This window comes from Heterocephalus glaber, unplaced genomic scaffold (genome assembly GCF_053883595.1).
Source record: "Heterocephalus glaber isolate CG9 unplaced genomic scaffold, H.glaber_assembly_v1.0 deba00001504, whole genome shotgun sequence".
Taxonomy (NCBI): Eukaryota; Metazoa; Chordata; class Mammalia; order Rodentia; family Bathyergidae; genus Heterocephalus; species Heterocephalus glaber.
In genome coordinates, this window is record NW_028258324.1 from 68,999,111 (window position 1) to 69,021,467 (window position 22,357).

The 22,357-nt window shown below is 38.6% G+C and overlaps 1 protein-coding gene across 2 annotated transcripts; it reads left to right on the top strand.

Moving 5' to 3' along the window:
* The first annotated feature begins 1,087 nt into the window (after window positions 1–1,087).
* On the top strand, window positions 1,088–22,055 carry Tra2b (transformer 2 beta homolog). 2 transcript variants are annotated; one of them, XM_004835190.4, is made up of 9 exons: window positions 1,088–1,301; window positions 12,270–12,403; window positions 13,367–13,529; window positions 15,517–15,705; window positions 17,435–17,550; window positions 18,735–18,818; window positions 19,952–20,011; window positions 20,376–20,449; window positions 20,969–22,055. In XM_004835190.4, the coding sequence occupies exons 1-9, from the start codon at window positions 1,266–1,268 to the stop codon at window positions 20,977–20,979; spliced, it is 867 nt and encodes a 288-aa protein (XP_004835247.2). In that variant the 5' UTR covers window positions 1,088–1,265; the 3' UTR covers window positions 20,980–22,055. The 2 variants fall into 2 exon arrangements, with proteins under 2 accessions (XP_004835247.2, XP_087042857.1); XM_087186731.1 differs by having other exon boundaries at window positions 20,379–20,449.
* Window positions 22,056–22,357: the final 302 nt, after the last annotated feature.

Here is a 22,357-nt window from a genome sequence, read left to right on the forward strand (position 1 = left end):
TGAAATTGTGTTGATGGCTGTATTATCCTGTGACCATATTAAAAACCGTTCAGATGGGTCGATCCCTGGTGCCGCCAAACAACAACAAAAACTTTTTTTTTGGTACTGGTGATCAAACTCAGGTCCTTGTGCTTGCAAGGCAGGCGCGGTGCCACTGAGCTAAATCCCCGGCCCCGGAATTGCATATTTTAAGTGAGGGGAACGTTTGTTTCTTTTTGCGAGTTATAGCTCAGTTAAGCTGTTGTTTAACTGCCACAGTGAGGGTTAAGCCCAGGGCCACACGCATGCTAGGCAAGGGCTCTGCCACTGAGCTACTCCCCGAAACCAAGAAAGCTGTTTCTTTAAAAAATTGAAATGGCCTTTTAGGAGTATCAAAGTCCCTAACTACCCAGGTCCCCCTCTTTTAAAACGTTTGGCCACACTGAAATGCAGAAGGCTCAGGGGCGCGATTCCAAATTCCGGATCGTGGGTGTCGGCAAAATTAATTTTTCTTTGCAACACCACTGAAATTGTCCCTGCCTCCAGCACTGAAAAGTCATAGTTCGTACGTGTGTATTTAACAGTCCTCTCTTACCGGACTACAACTATTTTCAGAACAGTTTGTGTCTAATTCTGTGTAAAGTATCTGGTTTTTTTAAAAATGAAGGTTTGTTCAGGAAGGAAAGCTCTGCAACTAAAGGCTAGATAAATACAAAGTGAAGCAGGAAGCCAGCACATGAAGGTCTACCTTCTTCCCTCAAGGAAAAGCACAAAACGAGACAAACTAATAAGGCATAAAAAAGAATGAAGGATGAGGGAAACGGAGGCCATTTCCTACCACCCCCCACCCCGGAAGGTTTCGGCGGAAAGTTCCAGAAGGCAGCCAGGCGTGGCTGGTGTCGTCAATGCGCTGCGTGGCGACCACCTCGGAAATCGGCGGATGCTCGCTTTCCCGCCTCACAGAGGCCCAGAGGCAGGGGCGGGGCCGCGCGAGGGGGCGGGGCAACGTCACGTCGGGTTCGGGACGCTCCGCTGTGGGTGGAAGAATAAGCGAGGGGGCGTGGCCGAGAAAGCGCGCGTTCGGAGGGCGGGCGGAGCCAGTTAAGGAGAGGCGCGTCACATCCGGTGGAGTTAGAGCCCGCGCGGAGGTGGTGTGGAGCGCTTCGACTCAGAGCGGCTGAGCAACTTGATCGCCCTGCAAGCTGCGGCGAAGCCTCTATAGAGAAGGCAAGAGAGCTTGGCAGCTTCGATTGAAGCCAGCGAGCGGCGACGTCAAGGCAGGAGTCATGAGCGATAGCGGCGAGCAGAACTACGGCGAACGGGTACGGAAGGCTGGTGTAGGGGGCGGCTGTGTGGTCCCAACGTTTTGCATCTCCTTCTAGGCCCATCGGCCTGGGGCCGGGAGTCGGGGGTACAGCAGGCTCCGAAGTGTGAGCCGGGGGGGTGGGAAACCGGGTTCGGATGCCTTTCTGGAAGATGTCTTTCGTAGTCCTGACCGAGTGCGCTGGCAGATTCGTGGAGCCGGGTCCCGGGGCGGCCGGCTTTTCCGTTATGGGGAGAAAGAGTGAAAATGGCGGCTCGTGCCCGCGGCGTGGGGGAGGGGAGCGGCGTCTGCTTTCGCCGTTGCTCCTGCGAAGCCGCGCCGCAGCCATCTTGAGCTGGCGGCCGGGCGGGCAGCCAGCGGCACAAAATGGCGGAGCCGCCGCCCCGACCGCCGCGGCCGCGCCTGCGCCTCCCGGGCTGCGCGAGGAGGGGCTTCCACCCGGTGCCCAGAGCTGAGTGCGAAGGGCGGCTTTTTCGGGGCCCGGAAGGGACCAGAGCTAGGGTGTCGTAGCGGCACTTTGGGATATGCGGTACATCCCGGTTCCGTTAGTTGGCAGTGGCTAGATGCGGGCTTTGTGTTGGTCCTAAGTGGAATGTTTTAATGTCGAAAAGGCTTTCCGGGCAGATGTCATTGTTAGGATCAGAGTAGATGGCAAGGGTGATTGTTTTACGGAGACGGTTTTCCTTGGAGTCATGAAGGAGAAATTGGCGCCGTTGCTTCCTTTGTTTGAAGATCTTCTGAGCCTGAGCCGCGCGTGAAGCTACGCCTTTTTAACTTTCCCCGTGAAGGCGGAGTCTTTGGGGTTGATCGCGATGCAGAAATTGCGGAACTAAGAGTTCGTAAGCTTAGCAAATACAGTAACTTCCCTTAGGGTAGCATTGAATGAAGATGCAAAATACAGGGCTTACTAAAATACTATTTGGAAGTTAAGGAAAACTTGTTAGAACAAAGGGAATAGAAATGGTTTCTAAGGCTTACGGGAATGAGTTGGGTAGAACTTTTCGGTTGGTTGGTTTTGTTTTGCTTGGCAAGTTTCCCCTATCTGGTAGGCCACCAGAAGGACTGAATATAATTTGTCAGGTAATTCTATTCAAAGGTCTTGCAAACTTGTTAAAAAAAAAAAAGATCTTAGACGGTTCAGAAGAAAGGGGTTTTTTAAGACAGCTTTGTTTGCTTCCGGTACCTCAGTAAACTTGGAACCCAATCTGATTAAACCAAATTAAGCCAATCAGATCTTACCCTGTATGCAGGCGATTATTGGGTTTTTAGATTTTAGTGCCCCCCCCCGTCATTGATTTAAGTATTCCTAGTCCATGCATAATTTTAAAAAACTCTTTGCTTTGTTAGGGTAAGGGTTTGATTTGAGCTCTCAAGGTGCCAGTTTGAATGTATTGTTGAAGCTAGTCGGTCTTTGGACTGGGAAGCACATGATTTTAAAATAAAAGTCTTAAGAAAAGAAAGAAGTAAGGTCCCAGATTGAGACAGCTGGAGAGAAATGCACTCCACAATTTGAAATTTTCAAAATTGGGCCTATTTATACGAATAAAAGATAATTGTTCATTCACGATCCTGAGTGGGAACTTGCTAAATTGAAAAAGAGGGGAAAACGTTGTTAAAAAGTGGTATTTCTCAGTGTAAGTACTTTGACTTTCTGAAAGAGATTTCCAAACTTTGAAGTTAAGGAGTAGGCACATTGTTTGGTGAAAGTGTGTTTGCTTTCTGAATGTAACTTTTTTGTTTGTTTTTGGTACTGGGGTTCGGACTCGCGACCTTGTGCTTTCCGGGCAGGCGGCAGCACCACTGAGCTAAATCCCTAGCCCTAGGTGTAACTTAAAAGATGGGAAAACAGTTGAAACTATACCTGGCAAAACCCTGAAGTTGAAGGGCACAGTTTCAAAATAATACAAGATAATTTAAGCCCTAGCTCTGTACACTTAAGGTAGAAAATAGTGCTGCCTAGGCTGATTGGCTAACCTTCCCTTTTGTTTAAAAAAAATTTTTTTTTTTAAAGACAGGGTCTCACTGCATAGTTGAAGCAGACTTGCCTCAGCTTCCTGAGTGCTGGAACTAGAGTTGCCCACGCCCAGCTAACCATCCCCTTTGAAAGTGCTTGTGTTCCAAAGGGCTAAAAAAACAAGATAGTACTCACAAATAGCATCTCTGGAGCCTGGAAAAAGGATTTCATTGGTCTGACCTCATTTGTCAGTCTAGTAACTCTTAAGAGTTGTTTCCCACCCCTTTAAAGTACTATAGTTTCTTCTGAGGTTGGATGGATTTCTCTTCGATTTGGTCACAAATAGAGTATTGGGTGAATATATTGACACTTAGAACTGTGATTCATTGTGTGTTCCTCATCTTTAGTTATCTGTGAGATTTAGTATTTTTACCAGTTGGTTTATAGTAGAGTTAGTTGGCTTCCCTAATCTGATCAAATTGTGCACAAAGTAAAATATCATTTCATCTCAAATTAATGGTTCACATCTTGTAAAGGAGTTGACGAACACCTTTTTCTTTTTGGTAGCCGGGGATCAAACTCAGGACCTTGGGCTTGTGAGGCAGGTGACAGAACCACTGAGCGAAATCCCCGGCAACCTTTTATTTTTTTTTAAAAGAGGCACTCTTAGCAGTTAAATCATATGTCACAATTTAGAATGATAAGAATATAAGAGTTTGTTAGCAAGTTTAGAGGTGTAATATTGGGATAGTAACTCTTTAAAAAACCTCACATTGTCACAGCTACAGGCCTGTGACTTTTGCATGTTTTCTGGTCTTCCACACAGTAGTCTGTCCTCTGAGATTATATTTTGTACAAATGAGAGCCTACTTCAAGAATACAGTAGCGGGTGCTCTGAAAGAATATTTTTTGTGCACTCAGTGTGTTTTACAGCACAGGCACTTTTATTCTTTGAAAAGTTAAATAGCTTCTGGATAGAATCCAATCAAATTGCCTTTAAAATTCTGCGGTTTTTCTCTCCTTAATCTTGGGGTGTTCTGTAGTTAGGTGGTAACTAAATTCTCTTTCAAAACGGAAGCGCCTCTTTCTAAAGAATTGTTGTAGCCATCCCACCAAATTCCTTTTAAAAAGAATTAGAAGTTTGAGGAAATAGTTTAGCTTTGTTTTGTTTGTATCACTGGATGGCTAGGTATGAGTCTCTTGCAACCAGGTTGAAATACTTTTCTTTGGTTTAAGTAACAATGCTTTAATATTGTGGATATTGTCGAGCTAGAAGGTGGCTTTTCAAATTGAAATTACAAGGTAAGTATTGCTGATTTTGTTAAGTTTGAAGAGGAATTCAGATGGCAAGAGAGATATGTTAAAGGAGTGGTAAATGTTAGTACTGTGTGTACTTTGACAGTTGAAGTTCCTATTTTGCCCTAGACAAAGACAACAGTTGTATATGTCTCTTGAGCCTTAGCATGTTTTGTTACGTTGATCTGATTATACATTAAAATACTATTATCTTATAAGGTATGGTGATTGATGTTTAGGAACTCTTAAGTGTTTTTAGGTATTGTCATCACTTTATATTTTTAAGCTGCAAGCCAAAAAAAGTTCTTCACCATAGCAAATTAGTCTTCAAATTGCCAAAACCTTTGCTTTGAATTGGGTTTTGGAGGTTTCAGGTTAGTTTTATCAACGTAGATTGTCATATATTAACAACTTGGATGAGGCACCCATTGTTCCTTTAAAATTTTTTGTTTGGTAGGTAAAAATATAGTCCTCAGAAAACATCAAAAAGCGTACTTGTTTTAGTGAAGAGTACTGAGTGTTTTGTGTATGTAAATTTAAGGATCTGCTGTTTTGCAAGAGATATCCTAAAAACAGCTTACAAATGTTTTAGGCGTGTGAGATGGATTTTTTCAGAGGCTGTTCTCAGTCTTTTGAGTATTTTTTTCTATCCACTCTTCTGATAGGACCATCGACCTTTCCTATAGCAAGATTTTTTCTTTTCCCCTCTCCCATTAAAATATTACAACTCAAAATATGCCATACATGTTTAATGTTAAATGGACTCCAGTGGTGGTCCCTAGAAACTTTTTTTTAACAAACAAAAATCGTGTTGATTACGGGACAAGATTATTTTTAAGTAGGGTCTTTTAACCAAAATTCGTAATAACAGCCTAATCGATCATCTACTTGTTTTTTGTTTTTTTGTTTTGTTTGTTTGTTTGTTTTGGTACCAGGGATCAAACTCAGGACCTTGCGCTTTCCAGGCAAGCACCAGAACCACTGAGCTAAATCCCCGGCGGTCATATACTTTTTATAAAGTGGCCACTTTAGCAACTGAGTTAAAATAAGCCTGGTACTTAGTGATTTTGTTCTTAGAACATAGCAGAAGGAAGAAGTGGGAAAGGAGTAATGAAATATCAGGAACGTGTCCAGATTGGAATGATGATAATCAGTGTTTGGCCTCTATTCCAGTATCTTCTGCATCTACGCCCTGTATCTTCATAATCTTTTAGGAGGCCTAAGGATACCTGCTCGGGCATTCTGATTCCACGATTACATTAGTGCTGCCAGCAAACATTACATTTTAGTAATGGATGTTAAAACCAGTTATTGTGACTCCCTTAAATAAAAAGCTATTTAATTTTTTTCTCAGATTAAACATTAATTGACTTTACAACTAGACTGGAAATTATCCTTGTACTTATTAGACATCACAACACTTGCCAGGATAAGCCATGGTTGTCTTTATGCTTAGGTATAAAGACTTTTTTTTTTTTTTAAGAAAACTTGATTTTTTTTTCCCAGGGAAAATGTAGGAGAGGAAATGATCCACAGTAAAATGAAAGATCATTTTCGAATGGGGAGAGGCAAGCAGGATAAGAGAAAAATTAGAATGTTCTAGGCAATTAATACTAGCATGTATATGTTCAACAAATTTAAAATGTACTGATCTGCTAAATTCTTTTATGTGAGGAGGTGAGCTGTAATTTTCTCAATATTGCCACCTTTTAAAGTAGAATTTCTCTTGAATATCCAGAATACTGATATTTTGTTCATTGAGGGCAAAATTTTACAACAGAATTCTTTGAAAGTACCACTGTTGGAGTCATTTGCTCTGCTTTCCTTCATAGCTACTGCCATATAGTAGTTGACTTGTTTTAGTTCTAAATTTAGTAACTGGACCGTTTATATTACAAAATTTCATTAGAGCAGGTTTCCTGGGGATGGGTTGAAATCTACAGTTCCAAATTGTCGGGTTCCCTGACAATGTCTTAACAGTGCTTTTCTAAATATACAGTATTAAAATGTGACATTAAATAACATTCTTTTATCTGTCCTACCTTGGCAAGTCACAGTATTGTAGACCTCTTAGACCCTGAGCCTTTGTCATCATTGTACAAATGAATTTGTCCGTGCTTTCCTTTCTTGCACTTTTGTATTAATGTGCCACTTTTTGACTAAATTAAAGATGTGCTTTTGACACTTAACATTTTCTATTGAATAAGAAGTGTGAAATGTAAATACAGATCTTAAGATGTTAAATGAACAGTAAATGTTCAGTGGGCACTTCACTTTCAACTTAAGCATGATAAATTATTTAGAGTAGATAAATGAAATTGATTACCATATACTAGAACCAACAGAAAACTATGTAGTTTGGGTTTTCTGAGCTGCATATTCTAGGTTTTTTTGTTTTTTTTTAAATCCAAAACAACAAAAGGGATATTTTTTTCTAGTTTCAGCACTGGATTTTATCCTGGAGTTTTAAAATATTCTTCATCCTGTTCTTTTTCTATTAAGGTTAATGTTGAAGAAGGAAAATGCGGAAGTCGTCATATGACAAGTTTTATAAATGAGTATTTGAAGCTCAGGAATAAGTGAAGCTGAAATTTGAAAAAATAAAAGAAAGAATGCATGCTAATTATCAGACCAGAAGTCCCACTTATAGAATATTGAGCAATTTGTGTGAAGTGGGGAAGATGAAAGAAGTCAGAATTTGAAACGGAAGAATGAAGAAAAGAAATAAAAATGAAGTTAAGATAAGAAGTAATCTGGAATCAGAAAGCACTACGCTAAGTAATTACTAGTCTGTTTATGTGTCCCTGTATATTTTGCTAAACATGCATGCATTATTTGTTTAATAGAAGAAAATATATACAGGGTAAAGAAGTGCCTTCCAAGGGAAACGTTTAAATTAGGTAATTCTAATTTTAACTGCTTAGTCCAATGATTGAAATGCAAATCTTAAAAAAATAACCCTTTGTAGTCAAATAACAGGCATAGTGAACTCTCCACAGTGGGTATAGCTGGCCTCCCGTTGTCCCCTACCTAGGTCTTTCATCTAACTGGTAATTTTAGGGCATGAGTGAGTACCTCCAAAATTGAGAGTAATGGTCTGCCACTCCCCTTGGACTCTTAAAATGCATTGGCCTTTTTCCTTCTCTGCTGGACAATGTGTAGTTAGAATGTTTTCTGTTAGAATTTCTCAGAAAAATGTCACCAGAATGGTTATGGACCCAAACCCCCAAAATCCAAGCAAAGCACTGAGTTAGGGTAGTTTCTCTTGGAATTAAAAGTGTTGGGTTTTTTCTAGATGGTGGTAGTAGAAAGCTGTAACCATTGATGTGTAGGCCCTCTAATGTTCAGATGCATATGTGCCAAACAATTACTGTTCAATGCTTGTTCCAGCTGAATGACTTTTTCTGTTGAAATGTTTCCTTTAGAAGAGGGCTCATACAAGTGAACAGGATAGCTAATTCAAGGTGCCATAGTGTAGTAGGTGTTTTATTCCCTTTTAACAGTGTTTAACTATTGTAATGATGTTAAAGATACATAGATTATAAAACAGCTTTATTCTGGTTCATCAGTCCTACCACTTGCCGAGGAAATCAGTCCCCAAAGTTTGCATTTTCCTGTTTCATTTTTGCTAAATAGAATAGCTGATTGGTGTAGAATTACGCACAGTTAAGATGGGACACACACAATAAGATACTACCCAGTAAGTAGCACACACCAAAAAATTATCTTCTCCTCCAATTGAGAATGCCATGGGTATTACCTTACATACTTCTTTCTTTTTTTTTTTTTCTTTTGGTACCGGGGATTGAACTCGGGTCCTTGTGCTTTCGAGGCAGGCAGCGGAACCACTGAGCTAAATCACTGGCCCTACATACTTTTTCTAAAGTGAAGACACCTTTAAAATTTTTTTTGTGACAGTTAAGTCTTAAACTCCATGAAGAAAGTGACTTGGCCCTTTCTTCCCCCCCCAGTACCTGAAATTGAACTCTGGACCTTGCGCTTGCCGGGCAGGCACGCCGCCTCTGAGCTAAATCCCTGGCCCAACCTGATGGATCCATTTTTTTTTTTTTTTTTTTAATATTTATGGTCTGTGGTCACATTGTGAAACTTGTGCTTTTTGGTCTTGGAAACAAAAGGAAATTATTTCTCTTTATGGGACAGTTTTTGCCCCAATTGTTGCTTTGTAAATCCTTGCCACAAATAAACCAGTGACAACATGAATAATATTTTGCATTGAATTACCTAAAAGACAAACACATATCTGAGGCAAAAGTGATGTTAATAGATACATCTATTCAAGCCCATGGATTCTTGGGGTCCAAAGAATGTTAGTCCCCTAAGTTAAAGAAAATAATTGGAAGCTGATTATATGGCCGAAGCTGTAGACTTAAGCTGAAAATGTTGATGGTAGTGAGCCATCTCTTGCATTTTTGTTTTCTCCCTTGGCCAGATCATCTCTGGGTCTTAAGAGTGTCTAGGAGGCGAGGGGATGACCAGCCTCTGTGTAGGGAAGACTGAATTGATCCGGAGGGCATGGTAAATGCTGGGGGCAGCAGAGCTGGGAAGGTGCTTTTGCTAAGATAAAAAATATCTGATAGTAATTATATATGACTTCTGAAATTGAGTCAGTGAGTCTTAACTAGCATCATACACATGTACTTTCCTTTTAAAAAATGGTGAATGCCCAACCTCAGATTTACTAACGTAGGGTTTATATTTTAAAAGGCTTGTAGAGGTTTAGTACATACCTCCACCTAAATCTACCATACTGCTGTTCTAAATTTATTGTACTGCATCTAGTTTTTAAAATACAGGAGTTGGATGGTTATTTCTACTTTTATGGTATTTTTGGTACCGGGGATTGAACTCGGGACCTTGGGCTTGGGAGGCAGGCACTGGAATCACTGAGCTAAATCCCCACCCCTCTACTTTTATCTTATTCAAGTTCTGAGATTATTGCTGTTCTCAAAATTGGGAGATGCTGATTAAGATACTTTGATGGAAGGCGGTTTTTATTTTAACCTAATGTGTTTCTCATAGATTGTATTAATGTATCCCTAAGATCCAGTCTGTAAGATTTGATCTTCTGAGCATTTTTCAGCTACTTTTTGGCTTTTATGTGTGTTAACTTTAAGATTATGATCCCTTTCTTTTGAGCCATTAATGTCCAAAGCAATTCTTCTGGTAGGATTCTAATACGATAACACCTACTATAATTTGTCAGCCCTGAGAGTAGAATTTGAGGTATCCATATGTGTAGAGGCTTTTCCAGCTCGTTTTTTCCCCTCCCAACTGGTTTTGTAGTTTGACCATGTATTACAGTTTTTTAAAATGTTACACTTGTATTTGGCTAATCGTTTTAGGTCTTGTTATAAACTAAATTCTTTGCATATTTTCCCAACCAGCTAAGTGGTCACCATAAGCAGTGTTGGGCTTCTTTAAGAAAGTCACCCTGATAGGGATGAAGATTGGCGGTGTTTAGGTATCAGCCCAACTAGGTAGCAATACAGACAGGGAAATTTTGCATTCCAGTGTTAACCTTGTTTGTGGTCTAAGAAATGCTCACAAAATATATCTGCATACCCTGTTAGAGTTAGGGGCTCAGTGAACTTAGGGTTTTACAAGTATTATATCTGACCTTGATCTGCTAGAATTTCTTGAAGAAACCTCTTTAAGATTTCTTTCTTGGCCAGGAATACTGTCTTTCCTCTTAATGGGCAGACTATTGAAACATCTCAGCTTGCAACAAGATTTTCTGTTAAAGTAGGGGACTTAAAAGGGGGTCTTAACTTTGCACCTGCTCATCTTTTATAGTCAAATTCTGTGCTAATTTCTGTTAACCAAAATTTATTATTTTTCTCCACTTCTGTGAGAAACTGGTATTCTATTCTTCTCCTTGAGCAAATTATTTTTCATTAAAGCTTATAATTGTTATGAAGTAAGCTTTCCAGCATTGTAATACGTAGAGGTATTCGGCTGGCTTTTGAGTTCCTCGTTTCTTTCTAGAGTGCCATTTTAATATATGAGACCTTTGTTCAAGGAGAGGGGTGCATTTTTGTTACCAAGTGTCTTGTGTTCAGAGCATTTGCTAGAGAAATCCAAGGGGGCTAGTTAATGGAGCCCCCAGTGCAGTAATACATCTTTTAACCATTTCTAAGCAGTAAAGGCCTTATTGTCAGTAATATAAAAGGGTATCTTTTCCATCTCTCTTCAGTTCACTTATTGGTTAGAGGAGAGTTGGGGAGAAAAGGTCCTTTTTTTGTGTCATTTCATGTCTGTTATAATGATTTGAAAGTATTTTGAAATTTTCTAGAGTAGTTTGGAGTTGGAGACCTGAACTTGTTTTCTTGGCTGTGACTTTTTCTTTCTTTCCTGTTTTAAACTTCAGACTTCAGCATGTCTCTTCTGCTTGTATAAATTTTTCTTCAGAACATCCTGTAAACAAGTCTAGACCCTAAAATGTTTTAGGCCATAATTTAAAACATCCCTGTACCTTTTAGTCCTTTCAAGAATGGCCCGAGTATTCTGAAGAACTATTAAAGGAGATCTCTGATAACTTTGATTTGAAAATTTTAAGCTTTGGTTCCTCATACAGTGAACAATATGGTACCATCACCTATGTTTTAGTCTTGGTGAAAACTTGTTTAGCTGTCAAACTAGTGAGTACTGTCCTCCATACATTGGTACCTTTGCGGAGCTTTTTCCTGATTCCATTACTTTACATTATTTGTGATCCTTTTCTGCTAATTGACTACATGCCTTCAACTCACTGAACTGACCAACCTATATAGCCATTCCTTTCCTGGTGGTCTCTTTAAAGATTTTATCTGACTGCTGTTGCAGTTCTCATTGGGAAAGCTGTTAGTCCACAGTACTCATCTAGTCTTCATTCTTTACCCCAGTTTCTGAACTCCCCTTCCCTCCCCTAGATTAGGAGCTCCTGATTTAATCTGTCCTGGTTTTTAATATGTCCTTTATATGGCATTTCTAGTTTACTTGTTCTCCTTAAAGATTGCCCTGGGTCATCTCCATGTAGCTGAGGAAGCTGTGGCTCTTTGGCAACCTCTCTACTCTAACCTCTACACAGTTTACTGCCTTTCTGCTTTATCTCCCTCCATCTGATTGCTTTGAGTTTCCGTAAAGCGCTCTCACCATGAGTAGATGACAAGAATTTTACAGGATAGTGTCTAGTTGGTCCTTGAATTCCACTAGGTTTTCTACTTTTAGGACTTGAAACTGAGATCATTGTGCTTGAAATTTGAGGTCTTAAACATCAAAAGCATTTTTAAAAGGTTTTGTAGATGTAGGAATTTTTATTAATTGCAGCTTGACTGAAATAGTTACAAAGTATAGGTTTCATAGTTAAAAAGATTATTTCTCACCCTAGTCTTTATGGAGTTACTGACATTCCTAAAACACAGTCCTTGGACAGTTCCCTTAAGCACTTGACTTGGCACCCCATTCTTAATGGAGTGGGGTCAGCTAACTCTTATCCCTGCTCCAGAAAGGTGGAAGAAAGAACAAGCTAAGTTACTTACTATGTCATTTGGAGCAATGAAACTATTACTCCAGGTATACTTAATTCCTGCCCTTACCTGTATTTTCTTACCTTTGGAAGAAGATTGCTCTCCCTCACCATTTATCTCACAGCAGCTTATTTGTTTTTTTAAGTTGCTCAAAAAGTATACAAATTAAACTTTTGACATCTACGTGTAGGAATCCCGTTCTGCTTCCAGAAGTGGAAGTGCTCACGGATCGGGGAAATCTGCAAGGCATACCCCTGCAAGGTCTCGCTCCAAGGAAGATTCCAGGCGTTCCAGATCAAAGTCCAGGTCCAGATCTGAATCTAGGTAAGAAAGACTGTCTTGAGATTTTCTTCTGTTTATTGATAGCTCTGAAATTGGTGAGTGCTTTGAAAACTAGGAAAGTAGAGAGAGGTCATTTGTTGCCTTATTTAATATTAGTACTAGAAATGAACAAAGTTCTAGGAGAGATGATATAAGTTATTAAGAGCCTAGGCTTTTGGAGTCAGTTCAAATCTTATTTTTCTCTCTTGGGCTTAAATTAGTTAAGCTTTTCCAACTTTAGCTTCTTATCTATAAAAGGCGAGTTAGTAATAGTACCATTTTTCAAGAATTGTGAGGATTCCCTGAGAATAAGTAAATTGCTTATCAGTGTGACAGATACACTATGAAACATTGACTTTCAGTAACTAATTCTTGATATGTAGGTGTAGTCTGTTGTGTTATATACATGTGTGTATTAAACAATACCACAGTATACACTTTTATGTTGAAAAGGCTGTGCATCCTGGTTTGCATTGGGCAGTCCCCAGTTTATGCCTGTTGTCCAGCATAATTAATAGCACCTCTTTTGTCAGGTGAAGGCAGCTTTATATATGGTTGTTACAGTCAAGAACCATGCGTTGATTTCTAAAAATTAACCAGGACAAACTACGTGTGATTTAATTTTGTTAAATGAACGGTGAGCATAATGGGAGAAACAAAACTAGAGGGTGATATTCTGAAAGTGAAAGATGAATGTTAGCAAAGCTAATAGAATAATTATGTTTCATAATTTGGTTTTTTTAAAGATTTTCATGTTAATTTGAAGAAACATTGGAGAGATTGTGGTCTTTTAACAAAATTGTGATGATTATATATAGAGAAGAAAGATAATGATCCCACTTAATTGGTAACCATGTTAGCATATGCCTGGATTTTGTCCTCTGTTTTGGAATTAAACTCTAAAGTAATAAGAATTAACCCATGTGTATTTCAGTTGGTCTTATCAGTGAAGCCTTTGTCTTACAGGTCTAGATCCAGGAGAAGCTCTCGAAGGCATTATACAAGGTCAAGATCTCGATCTCGCTCTCATAGACGTTCCCGTAGCAGGTCTTACAGTCGAGATTATCGCAGACGCCACAGCCACAGCCATTCTCCCATGTCTACTCGAAGGCGTCATGTTGGGAATCGGGTAAGATGGGGGAAATTAATGAGTTACTTTCAGGCTGACCCTACATAATGTTTCAAAACCCTCTGGCTCCCCTTCCTACTGGGAATTGAACTCTGGTCCTTTGCACTGAGCTGTATGCTTGCCTTTTAAAAAATACTGTTTTGAGACAGTCTTGTCAAATTACCCCAGCCGGGCTCAGATTTGGGCAGCCTTCTTACCTCAGTGTCCCAGGACCCTGGGATTACAGGTGTGTGCCACTGCACCCAGTTCTTTGGTGTTTTGTGGTAGTTTCTTATTTAAAACTACTACTATTCCCATGTAACAGTGTACATTTTAGGCTATCCCTTGACACAATATTGACACACTGGTCAACTTGGGTCATCAGATTTTAAAACCCTATTGGGCATTGCTGTTACAGTATTAGTGCATTAGTATGTTTAGCTCTATACCTTCTGAATTTTTTGAAACTTTATGAGATGCTCTTCTAACTTTCCCATTTAACTTTAGGATAATGTATTTCAGATATTAAGACTTATTTCATGATAGTTCCCAATGAGATGGTACAGTACAACTATGTGTTTATATTGGGATTTTGTTATAAAATCCAGGAGGTTTTGTGGGGAGAATTTAAAGTACATGGAATTTTCTCTAATAAATTGTTAAGTAGAACATAAATGGAAACGTTCAGTAAATTCATTATGGAAACTTGAATGTTAATGATGTGGAGTTGTTGGGTTTGTTTTATTTTTTAATTGTATCAGTGTAAGCTCTACTCAATACTTGAGTAGAGTATTAAAAGTCTATACATCCTGTTGAGTTATTTATGTACATATATGAACACTTGCTGTCTACAGTGACCCTGTATTAACAGTAATTTCAGACACTTGGGGTCCAAAATCATTAGGTAGAAAGTTCCAGAATATAAATTATGAATCTTAACTTTCACTCAATTCCTAATAGCATGATGAAATCAAGGGCCATCCTGGGAAAGACATTAATCATCCCTTTTGATTAGCTAATCCATACCACGTATGCTACCTTTACCTGTAGGTCACTTAGTAGTTATTGACCACATTCGTGTAATTTCTGTTGTTAATCTTACTGTGCTTAATTTGTAAGTTTAATTTTATCATTAGTATGATTATTTAAAATAACGAACGCAATGAAAAATGCTATATAAATTGTTGTGCATACTATATTGTTCAGGAAATGGTGGCAGGAAGTCTCTGTTCAGTACAGATGGGATTTCTTCCTCCCAAATATTTTCCATCTGAGGTTAGTTGACTCCTTGGGTACAGAACCCAGATACAGAACTCATTTTCTTCTGTCATCCTATAATGGCATTTCTCTTCATCCCCAGCTAACGAAATCCCATTCATCATTCAGTGTATTTTAAATACCATCTTTTCCATTATTTATGTAACATTTACATTGAAGTAGGCATTGTAAGTAAAGTAGTGATTGTTTCCTTTTATTGTTAACTTTATGGCAATGAGAATTGAACCTTAGGGCCATGTGCATGCTCACATACTGCCATTTTACCCTGTAGTAATGATATGTACAGGAAGATATATATGTTATATGTAAAAGATTTAAGCAAGTTTTATTATCTACAGGGGGTCCTAGAACCAATCTCCCATGAATACAGAGGGCCTACTGTATAGAATTGTGCACTGACCATGATTTCTGGCATCCACTGGGGGGCTTGGAACATAGTAAATACTTGTTCTAGATGATGGAACTATGCTGTTCTGATTATCCTTATTCATGCTTATAGTGGATGTGTGAATTTTAAGATTGATTAAATAGGATGCAAAGTTTGCTTTTCCACCAATGTGAGCCTCAATTTCCCACCTGTCAATTAGTTCTAAGTTGGATTTAGTCTGTTCGTGGTCTTTTCTGCCCATTCTTAAAGTTTGCAGTACTTAATATGTTTTGTAATTTCTTGGTGTAATCATTATGTATTTTTATTGTGAATGGAAAGTTTGAAATATTTTTCTATTTCTAGGCAAATCCTGACCCAAACTGTTGTCTTGGAGTGTTTGGGTTGAGTTTGTACACCACAGAAAGAGATTTAAGAGAAGTGTTCTCTAAATATGGTCCCATTGCCGATGTGTCTATTGTATATGACCAGCAGTCTAGGCGCTCAAGAGGATTTGCCTTTGTGTATTTTGAAAACGTAGATGATGCCAAGGAAGTAAGTAAAAGTTTATTTGTACAGTTAAAACCACCAATCTTTTAAGTCCAAGTGCTAATGACCCAATGTTTAGATAGGACAATTTTAGTTTTTATGGTATAAATGGGATATGCAACTAGTATAACAGAAAAGTATGACTTAAAGCAGTTGATTCTTCTCACTTTTTCAGAAGCTGATAGATAAAAACCAGCTATGCTCCATTTTAGTTCTTCACATTTTGAAGCAAAAACATACAGCTTCCTTTTTCTGTAAACATTGTTTTGGCATGAATAAAACATGAAAATAATTTGATTTAGGATAACTGATCACAGTGTTTACATGAAGTTATTTTCTATAATGGAAAATAACCAGAAATGATAATGTTACAACTTGAGAGAAAAACTGAACTGGTTCATAGCAAGTATACATTGACCAATGAGTGATTTAACTCTTAGGATTTCAGTTTGGATTTGAGGCCTTAGGAGTGAAAATGTATTATGTGAATCTGTGCGCCATTTAAGAAATTCAGTTACACAGCATTTACATTACAGGCTTTAAATACAAATGGTAGCTGGTGTCATCTTGAGGGGAATAAAGGGAGTAACTTGATCTAAAGGAACAAAATGCCAGATACAACTAATTATAATTGATGACTTTGAATTTTGAGAGATTGGAAAAGGAACCTTTTTAGATATCCTTCAGGTATAATTAGGATTTCATCAAGATGACTGACAGTATAGGTTTCTAGGTTGCCTCATTCACATCTGCTCTAAGACAGAAAATAATTTCCTCTCAAAAAGATGAAATTATTTGAATCTATAGTTCCAGAAACGAAAAACAAGCACTAGTTTGAGCATTTCAGAAGATTAAAAGAAATAACACTGGAGGGCCGGGGATGTTGCTCAGTGGTTTCGCTACCTGCCTCGCAAGTGCAAGGCCCTGAGTTCAATCCCCGGTACCAAAAAAAAATTGGAATTAGAAGCTTAAATTCTGTGCAGTTAAAAAGGTGTTCCTTCAAAAAAAAATTGTAAATAAGCCTCAAAGGCTTTGGAATGGTAGGTTTTTTTGTTTTTTTGTGTTTTTTTTGGTACTGGGGATCGAACTTGGGACCTTGCACTTGCGCAGCAGGTGGCAAAACCACTGAGCTAATCCCCAGCCCTTTGTTTGTTTTTTTTTAAATGGGTGATTTTTGAGTCAGTGTATATTCCAGATAAAAGAATGTGTGATTCAAGCTTTCTGATGTTTTCATCCCAGCCTTTGGCTTCCAGAGCAGCAGGACTCAACAGGATTTGAGGATTGACTAGTAAATACATCAGGCTCTTTTACTTCTGCCATTCTTACCACAAAGTAGCCATAAGGAAAGAAAAGGGACTGGGCTCACTCAGTATTTATTACTTACAGAATTCTCACTTGGTGTCAGCTACTACATTCTTAGTTTGTGGGTCATTCAGAAATAGTCTGATGACCAGATTTGGCTGACAGATTATAATTTGCTATGAATTGCTTTTAACCCAGAAATACTGTCAGACCTAAGTATTTCATGGGTTACAGGCATTTTGGATAAACTTTTAACTTCTTAGGGCTAGTTTTCACAAATACTTACGAGAACCAACTCATAAGTTCTGGGTAAACCTTGTATTTTGACCAGCATTAAAAGAATACAACCAAAATGTATTGGCCAGTACACAATAATTAGTGTCATTTCTCAAGGATGGACTGTATGTAACAATTTATTATTTGTCTTTTGAAGGCTAAAGAACGTGCCAATGGAATGGAACTTGATGGGCGTAGAATCAGAGTTGATTTCTCTATAACAAAAAGACCACATACCCCAACACCAGGAATTTACATGGGGAGACCTACCTAGTAAGTTTATTTCCAATATTAAAAGTGTGATATCCAGTTCTCCAAGAAAACTGTTACCCTTTTTTTTCCCCCCTGTCGAACTGGCTAAACTTGTTCAGAAAATATGCGATGAAAATGTTCTGTTAAAATGGTAGAAAACACATGCTTCAGTTACTGTACATGGAGTAGGAAAGAGAACTCCTTTATTATAGCTGTCACCCAAGTGTGTACATACTACTGAAGAAAACTCACATGGAATACCGTTAAGTTTCCAAGTTACAAATAAATTCCAGAAGTAGCTCTCGTGTCTGCCAGACATAGTTGTGCCACTGTGTGGTTACAAACGTGATAGTACACACCAGTACAGAACTCATTCAGAGCCCCAATGTCCAGAAACAGGTGGGAAATTTTTACATTGCATATTTGTGTCAAAGATGTGTAAGACTCACTTTGTCAGACTTAAGAACAAAGCCAACTTGGAAACATTTCCCTGGAGCAGAATTCCTTCGTAAGTTGGAGACTTACTATAGTTATAATATATGCAGTTATTGCATGTTCTAAAAAAGCTGAAGCTTATCCCTCATGAAAATATATATTCCCCAGATGAGGTTTTACTATCTTTCCTTCCTTTTGGTAATATGTAAGGTTAGTGAATTGCTTGATCTTACTGAACTGCCCAGGCAGGCCATGAATTTAGCCAGCCCTATCTCCTTAGTAATTAGGATTATAGGCTTGATTTGGAGGGGCGGGGGTTACTGGGGATCAAACTCGGGGCCTTGCCCCTGCAAGGCAGGCAGTGGAACCACTGAGCTAAATCCCCAGCCCGGCTTGATTGATTTTTAATACAAAGTCAGGATCTATGCACCTACTTAACCAAAGTATTTAATATGTTTACCTGTATTGTAACAAGGGAGAAGGCAGTGTTTGTTCAGTATTGGTGAGCACTAAAATAGAAATAGTACTCATTTCCAGTTAACATTCACTAGTCACTATAGTCATCTCCATTTTTGTCTAGAAGAATAAAACAAAAGCATTTGCCCAAGCCATATCCTAGAACTTGGTTGTGAACAGTAGATAGTCCTAAGATCCAAATGAACTTTGCAACATGTTACAGCTGAGCCATGTCTTAATAGCAAAAGTCATATCCAGGGGGGATAGGAAAAGACCATTTGAATTTTAAAAGAAGATAATGTTATTATTTGTAGTGGCAGTTCACGCCGTCGGGATTACTATGACAGAGGATATGACCGTGGCTATGATGATCGGGACTACTATAGCAGATCATACAGGTGAGTAACCACATAGAAGAGTCAACCTGTTACACTATAAGCTAGCACTTCACTCAAGCTTTGGCCTTTAAAATAAGCTTTTTCTGCGAAGGATATATGGTGATAGAATACCTGCTTAACATCCCTGAGGAACCCCTCAAAAAATAGAATTATAGTATGTACGTGCACACATGTACATGAGGTGGTGCTAGGGATTGAACCTATGGCGTTGCACATAATCACTGTTGTTGAACTGCATTCCCAGTTTTCATATTAGGAAGAAGCTGAGGTTAAAACCAGATTTTAAGGTTATATCTTTTTTTTTGTACCGGGATCAAACTCCAGACCTTGCACTTGCGAGGCAGGCAGTGGAACCACTGAGCTAAATCCCCGGCCCTTGTGTTTTTTTTAGACAAGGTCTCCTGTAGTTCAGGCTGGTCTTGAACTCAAGGCAATCCTACCTCGCCTGAGTGCTGGAACTACAGGCATGTACTACCGTGCCTAGTTAAGTTGGTATGGATTTTTGTATAGTAATTCTGAAATATAAACAGGAATATTAACCTAATACATTGAGGGCCAGGAATTTAGCTCAGTGGTTCTACTGCCTGCCTGGGAACCGCAAGGACCCCAGAGTTCGATTCCCAGTACCAAAGAAAATAACCTAATACATTGACATGGAGGTAATATTTTCAACATTGAGCTAAATTTCTCAAAAGACATGTAGCGTAACAATGGTAAGAGTTGATTTTTTTTTTTTTTTGTATCAGGGATCAAACTCAGGACCTCACCACTGAGCTAAATCCCCGGTCCTTTTTTCTTTTTTCGAGGTGATTTTTTTTTTTAAACGCAACCATTTAGTGGGGGTTGGTAGGGAAATTAAAAGTTTTAAGAAATGGACAATTTCCCATGTGTCACTTATCTGAATTGTATAAAATAGCACTAATTATCAAGGCCAATTCTTAATTCACACAACCATTTATTTAGAAACGTTTTTGTGTTCTGGTGTTGCTCAGTTTAGCCACCAGGGAGAGCTCTAGGCCATTTTCTAATGGGCTACAGAAATGATTTTTATCACTTTACCTGTAAGTAATTGGGTCTTTTCCTGTACTTTGTGGGAGTTTAAAAAGCTAAATAGTGCTTTTCTGTTTTTGCAGAGGAGGTGGTGGTGGAGGAGGTGGATGGAGAGCTGCTCAAGACAGGGATCAGATTTACAGGTATGCTGGGAGAAGATTTAAAATCTGGACAAATGGGTAGAAAGTTTCACAAAGATGTTGCCCTACTAATATTTTGGTAGTTAAAAATTGCTTCACACAAAATTGGATTTCTTGAAACTCAAAAATACTCTCAGCTGAAGCTAACTGAAGGGCTTTGGGATGTTTATAGGAATTAATTTGGCTAATAATGTTCTTTGTTCGCAAAACTTCCCAATTCCCCCATGCCTAATGCAAAATTTTCAAATGTTAATTAGGGCCTTCTGGTCTGGGGAACTGATAAAAGGGTTACTTGATAGTCTCTATGTCATTTAGTTTGTGCTGTTGTAGAGACTTCACATCTTGATCTTTTCTTTTCTTTTTACAGAAGGCGGTCACCTTCTCCTTACTATAGTCGTGGAGGATACAGATCACGCTCCAGATCTCGATCCTACTCACCTCGTAAGTTTCAATCTTGATATGATTTTGAGTATATATTGTAATATTAGGACTGGGTAACTTCCTTTTGTAAACAGTAAGTTAATTCAAAGGCCAGGGATTTAGCTCAGTGGCACCGTGCCTGCCTTGCAAGGCCAAGGTCCTGAGTTTGATCCTCAGTGTCTGAAAAAAGAAAGTAAGTTAATTCAGATCTATCTTAATCTGTTTTTATCCATAGATGTTATAAGTACAATATAGTCTGTTACCATTATAGGTTTTTTTAGGCATCTTGCAAATTTTAAACAATTTTTTAAATATTCGGGTGATTTAAAATGTTACCTATGAGACTGAGTTAAACTCTTCAGCTATAATCTATTATTTAACATGTATTATGTGGTTCTTAGTGTTAACATTTGTGTGAAAGTCTCACTGGAAGGACTTTGTTTGGCTCCTTGTAGTTGTCTAAGGGTGAGATAGCATATAGTTAATACATTGGGTTTTTCTTCAGCATTGAAGCATGCTTGTTCTCTTCTTCCTTCCCAGGTCGCTACTAAAGCATGAAGATGAAGACTTTCTGAAACCTGCCATAGAGCTGGGATATTGTTTGTGGACAATATTTTTATTGTCTGTTTAAAAAGTGAACAGTGCCTAGTGAAGTTAGGTGACTTTTACACCTTTTATGATGACTACTTTTGGTGGAGTTGAAATGCTGTTTTCATTCTGCATTTGTGTAGTTTGGTGCTTTGTTCAAAGTTAAGTGTTTTCAGAAAAGTATGTTTTGCATGTATTTTTTTACAGTCTAAATTTTGACTGCTGAGAAGTTTCTATTGTACAAAACTTCATTTAAAAGGTTTTTCTACTGAATCCAGGGTAATCTGAAGATCGAAGCCTGTGTGTAAAATGCTACCAAATGGCAAAAAGCAACAATAAACAGTTTTGATTTTTATTTTCCTTTCGAACATTGATGCTTAGCAGCACTATTCAAATTTGTTATCAGTAAATTCGAAGGTGAAAATACACCCATTTTCCTCCAGTCCGTGAAACACCATATTTAATATACCTGCAACTACGTGTTAAAAATAAGCTCTGTAAGGGGCCGGAGATTTAGCTCAGTGGTTCTGCTGCCTGCCTCGCAAGCGCAAGGTCCTGAGTTCGATCCCCGGTACCAAAAAAAATATGCTCTGTAACTCTGTACTGCTAGTAGTAGAACTAAGTTTTTCAATACAGCAAATGCTTACTGCTTATATAAATGTGGATTTGTCAGCCTTTATGTAATCTGTATATGTATAACAGGGAATAAGAAAAGAGTTAAGAGTTAGACATTGTGTATGCCTTAAGGCTGTTTCTTAAACCTGTTAAAAGGGGATGATGGTATTTCAACTAGCTATCAGCAAATGACAATACATTCCACCACAAATGTACTCTTGTTCTTCTAGCTTTTAGACCGTTAACCTGGGTGCTTCACAGTACAGGATAAGAGAAGGGAATATTACCACCTGTCATGGATGAACTGAAAACCGCCTGTTCATTTTTTAAATATTATTTTCAGGTCCTTTGCTTATCAAAGGAGTCCCAATTTCACTCAAATGTTTTGAGAACTGTGTTAAATAAAAGAAAATGAAGAGAAAAATTGTTGGTGCAACTCAATTTACAAAGAAGTGTTGCTTTTCTTCTAACCTTATTCTAATTAGTCTTTCTATAGCTTAGTCCCTAATTGAGCATATTTCTTGGGTTGAGATGTATACTTTGTACTATTTTTAAAGAAAATTTATATTCATCAAAAGTTCATAGGGCCGGGGAATTTAGCTCAGTGGTTCCATTGCCTGCCTCTTAAGCACAAGGTCCTGAGTTCGATCCCTGGTACCAAAAAAACCAAAAGTTCATAGAGATTGGATAAGGAGGTAAATGGAATGACCATCTCTTTCTTGGGAT

What these genes read in the sequence shown, in the direction of transcription:
- Tra2b (XM_004835190.4), top strand. Translation starts at nt 1,266, where the DNA reads ATGAGCGATAGCGGCGAGCAGAACTACGGCGAACGG. An exon ending in AGCAGAACTACGGCGAACGG is followed by an intron (nt 1,302 to 12,269) that starts GTACGGAAGGCT and finishes ATCTACGTGTAG; the next exon opens with GAATCCCGTTCTGCTTCCAG. An exon ending in GGCGTCATGTTGGGAATCGG is followed by an intron (nt 13,530 to 15,516) that starts GTAAGATGGGGG and finishes TTCTATTTCTAG; the next exon opens with GCAAATCCTGACCCAAACTG.